The following is an 18,056-nucleotide window of genomic DNA, read 5'->3' as shown; positions in this document are numbered from 1 at the left end:
GGGGAAATATTAATTAGCATTTTGTCAGAGTAAATTCTGTGTGCAATACCACACGAGGGAAGGAGAAGAGCAATACAGACGCCAGAAGTAGCCCATCTCAAATGAGGCTGTGCTTGCCCAGTGCTAGCTAATTACATTCGCACCAAACATTTCAAGGGGAGTTGAAACCAAAGCAAACCAGGGTGCAAGTGGAACCGGTCCAACACCGCTCACAGCACCGACAGATGCCTTTTGATTATCCTTCCAGCAGCTGACTTCCTCTGATCTTTCGTAGAACTTTAGAAGCTTCCTTGAGGTGGCACTGACTGAAGGAAGTATTGATTTTAGTCAAATATTGTAATCCTGTTAGGCATTGGTGCGCGGTCGGTTGAAGATTTTTATTGATCTCTTGTCCTGTCGCTTTTTTGTCTGCAATGGCATTTTTTGATGCATACAAAGATTCATCAAGAAATAAAACCTGATGAAAGCCTTTTTTTGCAAATGGCTCGTCAATGTTCCGTTTATCATTCTGGATAAAGAGCTACAAAAACCTAATAATTCAACGGTTTGTTTTAATCTGCCAAAGTGCTTTTCTTTGTCAATCACTGGGCCCACATTGACCTTTCCATTAAAGTAGCAAAATCTGCTCTGCTCTTTGAGGTCTGTTTTTGTGTAATGGAAGCTAATCTGCTATATTTCATGGCCTGTTATATTTTTGTTGGTTCTGTATTAATATATTATACTTTTCCAAAATGTTTCTGAAGCGCAATGTCAAATGAACAGGTTAATACATAATTAATATTGGGTTTTTTTAACAACAACTTCAACAATATTGTAAGTACAATTCTTAATGACAGGACTATGTAGGTAACAGGAACAAAATACTTTACAGTGGTTGGTTTTATTAAATTGTGTCAGAAATGCCATTTTACTGTCATGAGGGCAAACATGGAGTCCTTTGATTTCCAAAAGCACTCTCCAGCTTTTACGTACCATCATCAGGAGGCTTTTCTGCCCTCCATGATGCGCATGGATTATTAAAGACGCCTGAACGGGTTCAGTCAGAGGTGAGGCGCTCACACAAGAGGAAGCCGGCTGGGGCCCCGAGCGTCTCGCCTTTTTCCTTCCAGGCTGTTTGATTGGGTTTTAGCACTCCGTTAGTACCAGGAGGCCCTCAGATGTGTCAGGGCCAGCAGACATGGCGAGACGGAGGAAGTGACACGCTCTCGTCTCTCGCCGATAGTTGACCAGTGATCCCTCGCACATCACCTTCAAGCGACTTGGTCTGCCCAAGGGGCGACCTCCGGTGCTGAGAAATGAAGCAAATGCGGAGGTGCCAAAAACTGCACTTGTTCAAATTGCCACTTGAGGCTGGCTCCAAAAGGAGGTTTTGAGCCCTATAGCTGAGATTCCCAAGTTTAGAGTAAGGCATGATTGATGGCGTGGCTGCTTTGAGAAAAAGGTGGTCTCAGTTGCGTCTCAGGTCGCTCTCCGTTAGCTCTTTACCATTTAAAGAGTCACTATGGGCTCTTCAGAAGCCCATGGGTGACGTCACGGAGACAACTACGCCCTCCCCCCCCCCCCCCATACAGTCATGTGCCCCCCCCCCCCCCCCCCCCTTACACACGCACACACTTCATTTCATGCGTCATGTTTGTTCACTTCCTTCCTTAATCTCCATTCTTACTCTGTCAGCCCTGCTGTGCCCCAGGTGGCAGCGTGTGCTCCGTCAATTACCCACGATGCATCACTGAGATGCGGCCAGATCGTTCCCCCTGTGATAAACTACCTGCGCCTGATATTGGCTGATCATTCTACATTTCACCAGACTAGTGCGCAGCTCATCATTTGCACCTCTGAAAAACATCCAATTGAGTCCACATGTTCAGGATTAGAGCGTTTTAAGTCCATGAATGAAAATAGTTAAGTATGTAAATAGATTGACATTGGCAGCAGAGAGTATAAACTGTATCTTAGCTTTTGTAGAAAATCCATTTCCGACCACATGGAGACAGGGGAGTGGCCACAAATGCAGACTTCCTTTTAATTATTAATGATGGATGATATTGAACACATACTTCTTTTAAGGCTTAAAACCTTATTTATAGATATCTGGGTTCTAATTCGATCTGTCTGGCCTCCTCTAATGCCCTAGAGGGCCCCTTCCATCACAGATAAACTTGTAAAAGCAGCAGCATATCTAGCCAGCTTTGCATTGTGGGTGAGATAGTGGGCCTCGGAGAACACAGACACACCTCTAATTGCACACATTAGGGAGTCAATCTCGTTTAATTCTCTCTCCGAATCACTAAGGTGTGCTTTCTATCGACACAAAGAATAGTAGATGGAGTTGTGATTCAATCACATCCGGTGTCCACAAAAATACAATTAAAATAGCGCTCACACAATCACAACCGTCGCGTAATGACAAGGGATTGCCACCGAATGCCTGGTTTAAAAACGTTGCTCATTTTCGATTGGAATTTTGGACATTTTCGATTGCATTTTAAGTATGTTCTGTCTATTGGAGGCGATTGCTCTATTACCAGGCATTTTTGGATCCGAAGCTCAAAGGCTGCTGATAGGAGACTGATAGACGAGCCTGAACAGGGGATGGAGAACCTGATGGATGTGGACATTCTGAATTAACTGGATATGCTTACAGGCCGGATATGCATCACAGGCCGGTTTATCTTAATTTTATGCCATTTAATGCTTTATGAAATCTTACATTAAAAGAAAAATGGAGAAATAAGTTCAAAGACATGTCAATATCCCTCTTTGGGGATTTAAAAAAAAAAAAAAAAAAAGGTTCATAGGTATAGTACTGAAACATTTCTAATGATACCCACTCAATAACATGAGTTTATGTTATACGAGAGCGTCAACATCAAGCCGGGTCCTTCAAATGAACTCCATTCACTTGCAGCAACTGTCAATGACCCGATGTGCCACCAGATTACTTGTAAATACTTCACCAACACCCTCCTCCTCCTCCTCCTCCTGCTGCTGCTGAATCCCAACCTGTGTTAAGATGCTAAGTCTGTGCTTATTACCGTCGCCTTCCCACTGTAGCATCCGCTCATTAGCTGCCACCGCAGTAAATTATACCTCACAGCTATGCTTTTAACTGCTTTAACAAGCGGTGTGAAGCAGCAAGTTAGTCCCCTCACTATACTGTTAATGCGCTAATCATTTACAGCATGACACGCCGGCAGATAGGGAGAGAGAGAGAGAGAGAGAGAGAGCAAATTTGGGAGCCGGCTGGTTAATTCGGACTCTGTGAAGCAGCGCTGGGCGTCGCTAACCTCTGCCACTCGTGGAAGGTCACTCGGCAGAGAGCGGCGCTTTGAGATCAACACAGACGGCGTCACATTGCGGTGCCAGTCAATGATGTTCCTCTCACCCTCCTGCCACCAATTGTGCCCGGCGCCTCGATAAATAATTCATATACGCATAGGAACTAGTGAAGGGCACATGCATGCTCAGTCACTTCACATGACCGACACACAAAGACAGCATTTATAATGACTTTCTCTGAATCGCGGGGCACAGAACAGGATTTAAATATCCCATGATGTATAATAGTTTATGCTGGGGGTACGAATAAATCTTCAACAGGGCAATTATTGAAATTGCAGACAGCATAGTGGATGGATTTTGGCCAGCACGGTGACCAACATAATTACTCTAAACCGTTGAGCAAACAATCCACGGCACATTTTGTTTTGGATTCGACCCGCGTGAGCAGAACACCGGTGCTAATTTTTTACGTGCGGTTATAAACAAACTCGGGGTGCATATTTCATCAACACCTACCGACAGATGTGAATCAGGGCTGATGTCAAACCCAAATCAGTATTCTGTGAACGGCTCACTTTGTGCCTCATTAACGACTGGGGCTAGATGTTGCCATGGCTACCCAGCAGAAAGGCCATCAGGGGTTCACAGTGTCATATCTCCCCCCCCCCCCCCCCCCCCCCCCATCATCCACTCCTTCAACCCTCTCCTCAGACACACAAGGAGTCACTACCCCTTCGCCTTGATTGCCAAATAAAGTGTGGGCCGTTGGATTCAGGGGCCATAAAGCACAAATATGAACACAACTGTAGTTTCTGCATCGCTCTGACTTTATTAGTGAGTGTGGTGTGTGGATGTCTCTGCCTGGCTACGCTGGTATACTGTGGCAATGCTCCTCTTGAGCAGCTGCCATGTTAGCAGGTAAAGAGGGGCCCTCTCTCTACACTAATGGCCCTCCAGCAAACGACCTTGACGGCTTGAAAATGAGTGCATTAAGTAGAACACTTAAATGTATAATTATGCACTTGTCCCAGTCAAACAGTCACTACTCTATAGGTTCAATAATTACGGAGAAGATGAAAAATAAAAGAATGGCAGAATAAAAAACATCAAAACAATTAAGGGACGGCACAGCCTTTAATATGAACACATGGAAGAGAGCATCACTCCACTTATTAAGCGGGCGCATACAAAATAAAGGGAACCAGTTGAGAGTAACAAACAAACAAATTAATCAATTTACAAAAAAAAAAGAGAATATAAATGTGCTGTGCTTGCTTTCACATTTAGTTTGATTACAAATTAAATCAGAATAGCGATTTAATTTGTCTATAATGTAAGTACACTAGCACAGCCATCACATTACGTTATTGTACCATGAAAATGTCAAATATGTACTAATAATAAAGACCCTTTCTTCTCTATTCACTCAATCATTTTCAAAGAGAACAAAGCCTGCCTTGCAGTTAAACAATACAGTAAGGTAAATCCTTGAAAAATATATGTACAAATCCATCGCACAAATCTGTGCTTGAACAAAGCGTATGAACATTTTACGCAGAAATGTGGGATTTATCCAGATTTTCTTATTAAAAACCGCATAGGAAAAAAAGGTTTTGAGTGTTTGTGTTCATATTAAAGCCCCTGACACAATGTTGGGCCGTCATTTTAGCGTCTGTGGCCCTAGTTTCTGCACTGCGTTGCCCACCGTTGGCGCCTTTTCGGGCAATTGAGCATGTTGGCGGAGCCCGTCGACTCACGACGTAAACAGAAGTGAGGAAGGCCAAGTAAACGACTCAAGTCAAGAGGGGCACACAGATATTTTCACAATGTCGTGGCCATCTGGATATAAGCATATGACTCACACATCACACAGAGCTAGTGATTTCAAAAATCAACCTTGTCAAAATGCCAGATTGTTCGGTATTTTTAGCCTGTAACTGCCACACCTAAGTGAGGATATTCTGTCGAGAGGTGTTGAAGTGAACATCATTCCCTGATTCAATCTGAGGCACATGTTCAATTTCTTCGTGCTCATTTGTAACCTGCCTGTGTTAATCTTTGAGCTCCCTTGCGAATGCTGTGCAAAGTTATTATATTTATACGTGTAAACTGCAAATGAACAGTAATTCATCTTCATCAGGGAGACGGAACAAGATACATCCTCCATCAGAACTCCTTTAAAACTAAAAAAACAAAACACGACGGGCTTTTCAGCTGCTCTCGTAGAAATGTAACCTTATTGATCAAATGAACATATTTCCATATTACCATGGTCGTAGAGTAGAATCTCCTCTCTTGGGCATTTGGATGTCGTTGTCTCTGTTGTTCTGTGTTTTAATTGTGTCTGCATTATGTTCATTGTCTGTGTTACTGTACCACAAATTGCCCCTTTGGAGACGTTTCTAAAAGTGGCTATAAATACAAGGTCACTCGCGGTGGGTTTTAAAGTGAGCCTGGCATTAGATGAGAGAAAACGTTGCTATGCTATGTCTGTACGTGTAGCTCAGACAGACCAGCGTGTGTAGGTCTACGGCGTTAGAAGCAGCGAAACCTATTTGTATTTTCCCCTGGTGGCCAGCGTATCCCACTCTCTCTGGGGTTGCTCTGTGCTATCAATTCCGACTGCCTGGCTCCTTTGCAGTGGGCACACACAGTCATTCACTGTGGTTTCAATGTTGCTAGGCTACCTTACTTCTCCACGGTATTTCTGTTTGAAAATCTACTGTTCAATAAAGCAGTTCAAGGGAGACCTGTGGGTTTGAATACTGAGCGATGTGAACCTGTAGGAGCAACAGACAACACTAATAGCCTTTTTTTTTGTTGTTGTTTCACAATACCCACTTTCTGTTCTCCCTTGACTTGGTCACACAGTAGCACTGCTGCCTCCCTCTACAGCCCCTGCATCTGCTTAATAGTCATACAATTCAAACGGTTTCTAACTTTCCTAGGATGTATGTTTCCTGTTTTAAAACTTCACAAACTGAGTCATAAATCTCCTGTTTGAAGTCCTCCGCTATTGTCTGGGAGTTGGTATTCCTCTTCTTATCAGCTTTGGATGTTGGACGTATTCAAAGCTTGTACCGTCAAAGCCGGCGTGCTCCTCCGGCCAGGCCCCGCGCAATTTAAGTATTCCTGTGTTCTCTTGATGGTGACGAGCGCAGAGCAGTTTGACCCCGGGCACAATGGCGGGCCGAGCTCCTTGAACTCTGGCGGGGGCGACACGCGCCGACCCCGTCACCCCAACATCGCAGCCACCTGATTTCCCTGGAGTCCCGGGAACAAAAACTCCCGGGACGACCTTTCAACTGATCCTTTCCTCGTCCGCAGCTACATCTAAAATCATCCCACCCTCCTCCGTCTCCTCTGAGGAGAGAATGCTTCATCCCGGCATGGAGATGCTATTATACTTAGTGTTTTGAGCCCTTAAAAATGATTCACTTATTTGGATTAATATACAGAACGTCCGAGTCCAGACTCCTCCATGTTATTGCGGCTGATGTGTTTATCCTAAGCTAACTTTGAAAATGGGTTAACATAAATATTTCAAATGCACTTATGCTCATGGTGGAAGGTTATTATGGACGGGCATACTTTAAAGGAGTTGTTTTCTGTACTTGTTGTGGTTGTTAGCAGGAAATGACTTCAACGCTGAGCCAATTACTGGATGTTGACAGTGTACTTCCTGAGGACTTGCGTTTTAAAAACTTAAATGGATCCGACTGATGGCGAGCGTTGGTGCTGCATGTATTTAAGCCGTTAGAGTAATTTGAGAGAAATTAAAATGAGGTTATACATATTGGGTGCTCACTGTTAACTGGAAAAGACTGCTGGTGTCTTGCGTTGTATATTTGATTGCATGGCTGCGGCATAAACCGGTTTCTTGTTTGTAGTTGACTGCACACTCCGTGTTTTTGCCAATGAGAATTTGAAACTACGTTGCACTTTGTCGTCAACAATGGAATAATGTTACTGCATCCAATTATGCTCCTGAGGTTTATATTGTGTTGTTGTTTCACTTTCCTTTTTGGAAACATGAAACGGCTGTCACTTTGTTTTCCTCCATTTTCTTTTTCTTTTTCTGGCCCCATGTTTATTGCTGCTCTTGTTCCCCGTTATACTTCTGACGCATTACCTCAATAACCAATCAGCAGTAGACAAAGCACTTATTGAGGACAGGTTGCAGGCGAAATAACCCGTGTTTCTTTATTCTATCATGTTATCACATGTAGATTTTATTTCTTCTGTCTCTGTATTTACGCACATGGAGTGGACTGTCCTTTCTTTTTTGCCCAAGCATAATTTTTGGCCAAACATTTAGGCAGCAAGGCCCAAAAAAAATGTGTTCAAAGAGCAAGTACTTAAAGTGAATTATTAGGCTGAAAAAAAAAAAATGAGCAGTGTATCAACTGTAAGAGCACTGAGTGCTTTAACAGAATATCTAAACATCTTGGGATGTTCACTAATTCATTTTCTTGCAGTTAGATGGGAAGATTAAGTTTAGAGCTGGGAACCGGAGGGTGTTATCTGAGATTAGATTAGAAAAAAAAAAAAGAAAAAGACTGGAAATCACTGCTACTTGGCCAAAACAATAGTGTGGCACGTAACTCCTTGTAACACCACAAACTGTTGTTTTTACCTATTAAACAAATGAGATAAAACTTTTTATTTTATTTTGAAAAGAGTGGCTGTTTTCTCCTGCTTTCAGGCTTGATGGTGAACTAAGCTAACCGTTTGGGTCTACACACACACACACACACGAGTGGCTTTTATATTCTACTCTAAGCATTGATTCCTTTTTTGACTGGATTTTCTGTGATTTTTGTGTCAGCATGTGCTTATCAATTTAGATGCAATAGTGCTTTAGTCTTCTTTAAAGCACTAATTAAAGCAAAATGATGTCTTTTACACGTCCCTCAATTAGATCAAAGTGCAATACTAGATCACATAAGCGGCTAGAAAATTGCTCAACAACAAATATTCGACAGCAAAAAGCAACAGCGGCCTCAAGAAGACCCTCACCAACCACATGCAAAGCACACGTCAAACTGACGACCAAGTTCAATCGAAACCTGTGACAGACAACAAACATTATGAGCTTCAACACATCGTTATTTACCATCACTATTAGCGCACACACTCCAATGGTGATGTAGCAGAGAAACGCGTCGATACCACGGAGGCATGTGGGAAATGAATGTGACAGGCCAGTGAAGGGAGATCAATGTTTTCTTTGCATGTACAGTATATGTGTGTTGTTTCTTCCCCCGACGCAGAGTTAAGTCAATGCTATGTTAAACAAGCTCAAACAAACACAAGACGGTAAACAGGACACACCGTGTTGTTGTGTATATATTTGTCTTCTCAGGTGGCGTGCATTTAGTAAACCTTTGTTTGCCGTCTCGTCATTGTACCCACCGTGTCCGCCTGGGGACGGGAGGGGGTTAGCGGGGACGTTATGAAGATGGACGACGCTGTCACAGTGGGATGGTGTTTGTCGCAATGCAAGCATTTTCTTCTCCTCTATTATCATTACGAAGGCTGATGTTATTGTTACGATAGCCATTTCGGGAAGCGGTTGAGCTGCTGAGAGCAAAAGGCAGAAAAGCCAAATGGAAAACTGAGACATTGCAATTCAGGAAGTGAATACGAGTTGTATAATATCTACATTTACAGATAATTGGGAGCATGCAGTATGACTGCTGTGCCTTATGAAATCTTTATGGCTATGTGTGTGGCCGTAATAGAAGAGCGAGCAGTTACAAAAGGGAAGTGTTCCCAGGCTGATTTATTGTTTCTTAAGAACATTTGTAAAGTTAATGGTCTAACGCCGGCTATGCTGCAAAACCAAGCATGAAGGAAGGTTAGGGCTAAGGGAACAACTTTAACTTTTACGAGCGTTGACACTTCACAAACTGAGCGCTCGCTATGAGTCTTAATCAATATTCAGCAGCAACCACCACCCAATAACACCGCAGAACCGTCGCATAACGACACCAAACTAGCCCGATTGGTACAAGCGAGCGTTCGCAATGTCATCGCCGCAGCTCCAGCTCCACACCGTCATTGACAGGCCGCACATGTTAATGCCGTTTCTCCTTCTCCTTCTCCCATGGCTGTCCTTTAGAATGCTGGAGCAGGTGTGATAAATGCTGCCGTTTAAATCAAAGTGCCCCCCTCACCCCCTCTGGGGAGAAGGAGGATGCCTCCATGCAGATTCATATCAGGAGGCCCAGCCATATCCTGCGAGGTCTTGACTGATGGTCTGTCTGGATAAAAAATGAACTTTATTCCCAGCGTGCAAGCTATGATTCATGTACCTCCCCCTCCCCCCTTCTTCCCTAAAACCATTCCACATATACCTTCACGACACACTCTCTGGAAACAGTGTAGTACATCATATAGTGCTGCACCACTGGCCTACACCCAGGAAATACCAAGAAGGTGTTTTTTTGTCTGCATGTGATCAAACCAGCATTATTCTTCCAATATCGTGTTGAGGTAAAGGAAAAAATCCTTCAAGCCCCATCTAAGGAAAGGAACATGGCCATTTCATTCTGTCCCGTCTGATCAGACCTATCTAAAACATTTCATTTGGAAAACATATACAGTTTATATACCTGAAATCATTCCCTCACGCTCTGTTTGGCAGCGATATCGTTCCAAACAGAGTGACCAATTCACATGAGTCGGAGATGCGTTTGACCACTGGTTCCGTTTGGTCCTTCTGCCCTTCCATACCATCATGAGTGACAGGCAGGCAGAAGAGCTGGGGTCACATTACTCATAGTTAGCATTCTGTTCTTCCTCTTTCCTGCGCTAAAAACATGGTGAAGCATTGCACTTTCCGCTCCAAAAGTGAGTGGGTAGTGTGGGAGGTGGCGGTGCAAAAAAAAAGAAAAAAGAAATACACAGCCCTGCTTTAGATTCCACTTAATTTGCCATTTGAAAGCAAAACTACATGTGCAGAAAGGGATAATTGCTAATTAATTATCTTTAAGGTCTCACTTCAACTGCTAAAAGAAGACAAGTACAACGTAGTGGCATCACATCTCAAAGAACAAATGTTTTGACACGTTGTCACACATGTCTGTGGTCATTTAAGCCTCAACATCGTCTGTCTGCAAAGACCCGCTAGAACCAAAACAGCATTGCAATCGAGTCGGAATCCTTGGGGAGGAGTCGCAGCGATTCATAAAAGCTTTTATTCCACAGAGGTCTCAATGCTGATGGAATGGTTTCTGTAATTGCACTCTATAAAAGTGTCGGATCATTGACGGTTGAGGCTAATGAGAGTGGAAAAGGACAGCGACGTGGCATCCCATAATTATCACCTCAAATCTAACATTTAAAGAAGAGAAAAACTTTTATTTAAAAAGTCTAAAATTTTCTTTTTTCTTCATCCGTTTGACAGAGATGTTACTGTTATGTGATGAGCAAAACAGTCCCAAGAGCAGGAAAGCTATACTATATACACTATATACTATATACGTGTTTCTGCTGATTGTTTAGAGCAACTTCACTTACAATCTGTATGGAAGAATACAACAACAAAAAAACATTTTGTGACATATCCAAAAGAGTCGCATTTTGATACACACCAATGTCGAGCATTCAACACAGCCAATCCCAAGGGGAAGGTAAAGGGCCAGAGTATAATCCTTTAGATGAAATTGAAACCCTTCGAGGCTGAGGAAATAAAACCCCAGCAGTGTATGAAACCTGCCCGCTGTTTGTCATTGATCAAAAGGTATTAAAACTATAATAGAGATCTGTTGGCGATTGATTAAAGGTCATATGAAGCCTAACAGAGATTGAATAACAATTTTTAAAAAAAATCAATAGCGCAAATATTGGTCTTATGGTAACTTCGCATGAGCACTTGAACAATGATTAAAGGAGTGCAGTGGGATTTGTTTCAGGTCCATTTATAAAATGAAAAAATGCTTTCATGTGAATTTATCTAATTATTATATTGTGTGTTTAAAGACCAAGGACAACAAATGTCGGATTCCTAAAGCTGGTTTTGAAAACTCACAATGTTGTTGACCTCTTTGGATAAAGTCTCTCATATTAGGTATCGCATTTGTAATATATAAGGACCAGGACCAGTTGGTCATTGTTTTGGATTGTATCTATGGAGACTAAAGAAGAGATGACTGAGGTACTTACCCTAGTGAGACCTCTGTTCCTGCGGTGCTCTTTTGTGTGACTTGGTTGAATGGGCACAGGGTATAGGTATACCTGCAGAGAAACAAGAAAACAACATTTAATAAACTGGCACACAAGGTTTAGTCCATGGTGGTTATACTTTTCCTACTTAATTTATTTCTCTTCTATGCTGGCTTTGATTAAAAACTAAACACTAAACCAAATTATTGGCAGATTTTTTTATTTTTTTTTAAATTATTTTTTGGGTTTATTTTTAAGGCCGATGTTAGTCTATCACAGAATTGTTGTTATAAGTTAGTACCAAAGTACCAAAAAATTGCACAAAAGAAATACCAACAATGTTTGAGGTCATTCAGAAACAATGTCGCCATTACAAAGTACACAGGTTCATTTTGTCAAGATGTCAAGCTCGGAACATTTGATAATTCTTTAACCAGATGCAAGCAATTAATGTTTAAAATGCTTTAGAATATATACTAAAGCTGATCCATGCTATATTAACAATGGACCAAAACACTAAATGTAATGTATCACTGGTGACAAACTCACAAATAATAAGTGCATCTCAACTCAAAAGAGCTGTGAAAAACTGTCTGCAACTTTAAGGTTCTTGTTTTTTCTCAAAACCTCTGTTCTTTGGGGGGTGAAAAGGTTTTGGTAAACCTACTTCATGCTAATTGCTCAGTGTTTAGCAGCAGAGAGACAAAGTCAAGCGTCTAGCTAAAGAACCAGATGTTTTCCGTAGGAGTTGCGGGAGATCAAAACCGAGATGAAGTGAATATTGGATTTACAGTTGCCAGGTAAACAGAAACAACAAATCCAAATGAATGAGTGTTTAAATAGGCAAACCGCTTCATAAGCGGATAGTTTGTCAATGATGTGTTTCCAATTGACCCAGCTGGCCAAAGGCACCAATAAAACAGTTAACTGTACTTGTGAGGCCCTTTTTCAAAAGCTATATTGTCAAACAAACAAAACCTACTCAGCAGGCAGGCAAACTATGGTGAAGACCAGTCAAGTACCAAAGAAGTGATTTGCTAAGCAGAATTATTGAACGGTCTCTGTCTCGTCTTAGAGGTTGCCTATTGGAAGGAGCTATACACAAGGAGCTACCAGTTACCCTGCAACCCACAGCTCTTCAAAAGGTAAAACCGAGTATAAAGGAGTTAGCAATTAGTGGAGAGTAGACCATCACTAATGTACTTGCTGGGGATAGGGCCGGAGAGTAGAGGCACACTCACTAGCTCCAGTAACAAACTGATGATCAAAGACCTTGATGGTGAAACGGGCAGCGCGGCTTTTTTCCTGGACATTTGAACCATTACACTGACGGACATAAAAAGAGCAGAGGATGTCCAGACAACCACGAGAGAATGAGAAAGTGCCGAGTGGCGGAGAAAAATGGCTGCAGCGTAAGTGGATGTGGGCTGGGCAGTGCGGGGGGGGGGGGGGGGGGGGGGGGGGGTCAAAAGCTGTACGAGAGAAAAGCAAGATGAAAGAAAAGACAATGATGGACATCACAGAAAGGGGGATTGGCGATTGTATTAAATGCTTCTAATTTCAGAGACTTGCATATATTGAAGGTAGTTATTCTTTCATGTCTACTGTCATGTCAACAGGGATGGCCTTTCCCCCCCCCCCCATCCGCCACATATACGGGCAAGGGGAAAAATAACAGAAGCATCTTTTTTGACTGCAGAGTAAGCGGTTCAGCTCGGAGTAGAATTAAATAGGTCTCACCATGACTAAGCCTATTGAGAATCCACCCACCCCCCCCCCCCCCCCCCCCCCGTGAAAGTTTCTTCACAGCTATCCTTGACCTCCTCAGGGATACACAACACCTTTAGTTCACTCCAACATCACATGACCTTACATAACTGCTGCATGGTCAATATAGTGAAACAGAATTTGAATTGAGCAGTGCTTTGGTCCAAAACTCTAAGGTGTGACACAATTTCTCAACCAGGACCTTTAGATACACAATCAAATTCCATATATAAAGTGAGGCAACTTTTGCCAAAGAGCCTCCCATACTAAATTAGTAAATAATAACACACAATACACAATACACACAATAAATAACACACAGGCTAAACTACTCGAGGAAGTGTGTTGTTACTGAAATACCTGCTTTACAAACTTGCTAATGTGAGCCTCAGAACATATGTCTGATAGACAGAAGTATAGTGAGCAGAAGACGAAAATCAAAGAAGGGGGGGGTAGCACAGTGAAAAAGCAATCAAATGAGTCCCATAAGGGAGTACCCCTGTACGTCTTTTCCTCTTCTCTATCACCCTCTCTCTTACCCTGAAGGCAAAGCCATCCATCCCTGCCCACTTTTGCTGACACGCCAGCACTGCACACTTTCACACACGTAGAAAAATAAAAAACTAGGCTATTTATGATGTGAGGGCACTGCGATCCGACCTTGGACGCTCGCCTCCACGTGGCAGCTTGTGAGAAAACAAAAGCAGGCATGGCAACACAGAAAATGTGTCGCTGGGTATAAAAAAAAAAAGAGAAAAGTTAGGAGACGTTAGAAACGCAGAGAACCAACGTGCAAACGGAGGTGCAGGTTGATTAGCAGTCTGTCTTCCGAGACAGATACTTCACATTCTGCCGCCTGCGATACATAAATGGGACACGGCAGAAAAGGTCAAAACGGGCACATTTATACAAACTGTGCCCGGCTATCCTTAGCAAATGAGCACAGTGTGAGAAGGAGGAGGAAATATCCAAAAGGCTTTGCGGAGACGACACTGACAGCGATAGAAATATAAGGTTAGAAAATAGCCGGGAGAACAAAGACGGAAGAAAGACGAAGGCAGAATGATGAAAAGAAATACAAGTGTGCAAAAGAGAGTGGGAAGGGAATCGGAGTGAATCACCAACTCAACAAGTCGGTGAATATGACAGATGATGACGTGCAGAAAGGGGGACACCGGGCGGAGGATACAAAGGATAAGATAAGACGAAAAAGATACAACTCGGTGGGTCACCGATCAAATCTTTGACAATAATTGGAAGGCTATGATGAGCAGCGATCCTCTCCTTTGGGTCCTGAACCAATGGAGAGTCTTTCTGTACCCCACATTTGATCCGTCAACGTCAAGACAATTCAGCTCTGACGCAAGTCATAATAAGCTGGCACCACCGTGTCAATGTTTGGCAGGTGCACTGAGACCTGAAGGTACATTGTTACGGAATAAATATGTTGGATGCAACCACTTCGCCCCCTACAGCGCTCCAACGCTTCACTGGATCGGACTTCGGGTTCAGTTCGCTACCTTCTAATTAAAGCTACTTAAGTTAGACAAATGGTAGCAATAAGGCAGCATATAAGTCTTTGCGTTTTCTAACGTACACTGTAATATATCATTGCGAAAAGGGAGGAAAACTCAGCTGTAAGTTTGTTTAAAACTCTTTATAATAGTCCAACTCCTCTTGGTTTTTTTTGTCCCAAACTTTTCTCTATGTCACTGATCTCAGCTATTGTTTTCGCTGTGTCCAATGTTATTATAAACAGATTGCAAGAAAGGCCAAACTCTATATACTGTTGGATTTCACAGCCCACTGTTAATTAGAGATCTGACACAGGCATCCAACTGCTACTCACTAGGTTATATTAGGGGGGGGGGGGGGGGGGGGGGGGGGGGGGGGGGGGGGGGGGGGGGGGGGGAAGACAAGTGTATTTATTACTCAGTCCACTGAGATCCACTCAAGAGAGGGAGAGAAACAGCAATTAAGCCCTTCTCCCACTAGACTGCTCTGTGACGCCGTGGGTGGAGTTCACTGATGGTGACACTGCAAACTGCAGCAACGCCAACACCGGCTAATTGGTTTACAGGTAACACTGTGTACACTCGGCTGGCATGGCAGCGGTCAAAGGTGGCTCGGCATTATAAAGTGACGTGGCTAATTGTTTATCGGCAAACTTTGAGGAAAACCAACACTGTTCATCTATTAAAAAGTAGCACATGTTTCAGTAAGAGTGCCAACATTACATAAAAGGTCATAATCACGCTAGCTTTATTCAGTCATCTTCATGTTGTTGTTGATATTTCAAGACTCACATTATTATCTCTGCCAGTGGGATCTTGTGTGCGTGCGCGAGTGAGTCCGTGAGTGAGTGTGCACCTCGGTGTCTGTCCTCAGCTAATCTTGCATTCTGCTGCAGCAAGCTGCATTATATTTAATGTTGGCCAGTTATGGCTGCATGCTCAAGGACGCCTCGTGGTTGCGGTGACTCACACTTTCTCAAAACACCTTTTATTGCCCGTTTTATACTGCCATCGACTGACTCTTCACTCGCTGGTCTTAACTGACCCCTAGCCGGTGCGGGCTGCAAAAACAAAAGAAAGCTTAGAGAGTTAAATTTTGTTTTTGGCAACACTGTATGACGTGTCTTATACGACGACTTCGAGCCGTATCAAAACGCTCAATCCACGGAAAAATGTGCACACAGTAAGTCCCCAGTTTTTCCACAACTTGAATCAATAGTGAATCTCCTGCCCTGCTTGCAAATGCTGCGGGTCCAAATGCAGACCCGGCTTTAAGCCGTGTCAACAAGTCGACTTTGCTGAAGTGTCTTTGATGCAGCTCTACAGATGCAACTGCGTCCTTGTTACAGGTTACAGCTGAGCACAAGTGTGACTTATACAGTATAAGTGACTAATGCTGTCTAATCTAAACATAAAGTTCACACTATTCTAAACTATTCTGAATTGCATTCTTACTGTAAAAACCTGCATTGCACACTGCATTAATACCTTAACATACTGAGTAAGATTTAAATGAACACCTGGAATTGGGAATTCCCTGAATGAACTACCGATGGAGTTTCTTTCTGTTTCAGTCCAACATATTTTATTGCGCTTTCACTGTTTGTTCACTAGTTTAATGTTAGCTTGTATTGGCTTTATTTAACTGTGAATATTAATGAGCATTTAAGTGTGTGCATACAATATACTGTATGTTTTTTATGAATAATTACTCAGTAGTGACTTATCTCAAATGCCTTTAATCAAAATGTGTTAAAGGTGTAAATGTTGCAGTCATCAATCCAACAAACAAACACAACTTGCTTAAAAGAAAAAATAAATCACGTTACTCCTTTGCAGCAAGTGTTAATAACACTTTCACGAAGGCATGTAGTTTATTTCCAGATGGTCTTTACGTGCAGTATAGGCCTATTTAAATCCAACTGGCTGTGAACCTACAGTACAGTATGATTAATAACCATACCCTGCTGTATCTTTTATATTACAGCCAGAAAATATTCCATTGCAATTCTAATGACTTAAAACCACTGTATCGTAAATGTAGTCACCGTACTTTCATTAGTTTTAAGAGTTCTGCATAGTTTGGATCTCTCTCTCCGACAGTAAAAGACTGAAAGTGAGAGCTTTACCTTTAGCTCATCAGGCCTCAGGCGCAATTATGCAATCCAATTTCGATAGGGTAACTAATATTAAGAAGATTACAAAATTACATTTCCACGACTTTTAAAAACCATCATGACCATTGTGAGATTAGGTCAATGCAATTCCTTTTTCGCTTGGTAATCTAGAGGAGAGTTTGCTGGCAGCCCAGAGACCCAATGCCAGTTCATCGAAGGCCATTTTGCAGTTTACCTTCATTTTCCACATGGAAGACCACAAATGCAAGTTTATATAAACTGCTGTGAAGTGTTCGTAGGTGGTGGAGGATCACTTTTCTTGACAGCTTATCATATTTTGCCATTGACATTCTTTATGCAGAGCGTCAGAGTGTCGGCGCATGAGATATCGTCTGTGAAACAACATGGAGAGGTACGGTGAATGCATAGCAGAGAGCCCCTTTACCACATGAACTACTCAGGGGGAAAAATAATAGTGATGCAGAGCGAAAGAGCCTTTCAAAGAGATGGCTCAATTTATATGCAAAAAAAGGAAACAAAACAAGCCAAACTTGAAGCTTATTTATTTTTTAGAGCCATCACTAAGGGCAATGAGGCAAATAGCCTCTGGCAGATCATTTAAAGCTGCATTCTCCCGGCCATCTCTCAAGATGTTACATTATCATTGCTGCTATTTTATTCTCTAAATAGGTTACGACTGAGGCTTGTGGGAGATATGATAAGGGCTAAGTAATGGGTCTTTCAAAACGTCTAAAAAATGCTTTAAACCAAATTGCCTTTTCTAGTTGCTAACCAGAGTTCCAAATACTTTCATATACTTTAATGAGACAACATCGACTGGCTATCATTTTCTTTTTGTTAACAGGGCTGGTGCCCTTAGGTGATTTAATGTAAATGAATATTATTCAATATCACTAATTATTATTATTCATCCAGTTCAATTTGAAATCTGACAATAAATTATGTTTAGATATTATTCAATTGAACTTTCTATATTTGAAAGCGACAGTCAGCTGTTGACTACATACAGACTTAATACAACTATTATATACAGTATATTATATATGTCTTACTGTGTCTATCATAGAAAGCATATCAAGTTGTAACTATTAAAAAAAAACTGTATAAGTGGGTTAAAATTCATGTTAAATTCATGTTCAACATGGCAGAAGTACATAACGTTTAATGGGTCAGTGAGTGTAGTGCA

At 42.1% G+C, this 18,056-nt stretch overlaps 1 protein-coding gene across 1 annotated transcript in view; it reads right to left on the bottom strand.

Moving 5' to 3' along the window:
- The window catches only part of LOC306714569 (glucosidase 2 subunit beta-like), a gene marked incomplete at its 3' end in the record, with an annotated part of 87,082 nt that overhangs the window by 1,647 nt on the left and 67,379 nt on the right, over positions 1-18,056 (bottom strand). The window contains exons 13-14 of the mRNA XM_079184616.1: positions 11,452-11,523; positions 1,144-1,288 (exon numbers count right to left, since the gene is read on the bottom strand). Of these exons, the coding sequence (XP_079040742.1) occupies positions 1,144-1,288; positions 11,452-11,523 (217 nt within the window). The remainder of the gene's footprint in view (positions 1-1,143; positions 1,289-11,451; positions 11,524-18,056) is intronic.

The sequence above is a fragment of the Pholis gunnellus genome (assembly GCF_910591455.1).
Source record: "Pholis gunnellus genome assembly, chromosome: 23".
NCBI classification, from domain to species: domain Eukaryota; kingdom Metazoa; phylum Chordata; class Actinopteri; order Perciformes; family Pholidae; genus Pholis; species Pholis gunnellus.
The sequence above is the reverse complement of the archived record's forward strand: the minus strand, read 5'-3'. Positions and strand labels throughout refer to the sequence as shown.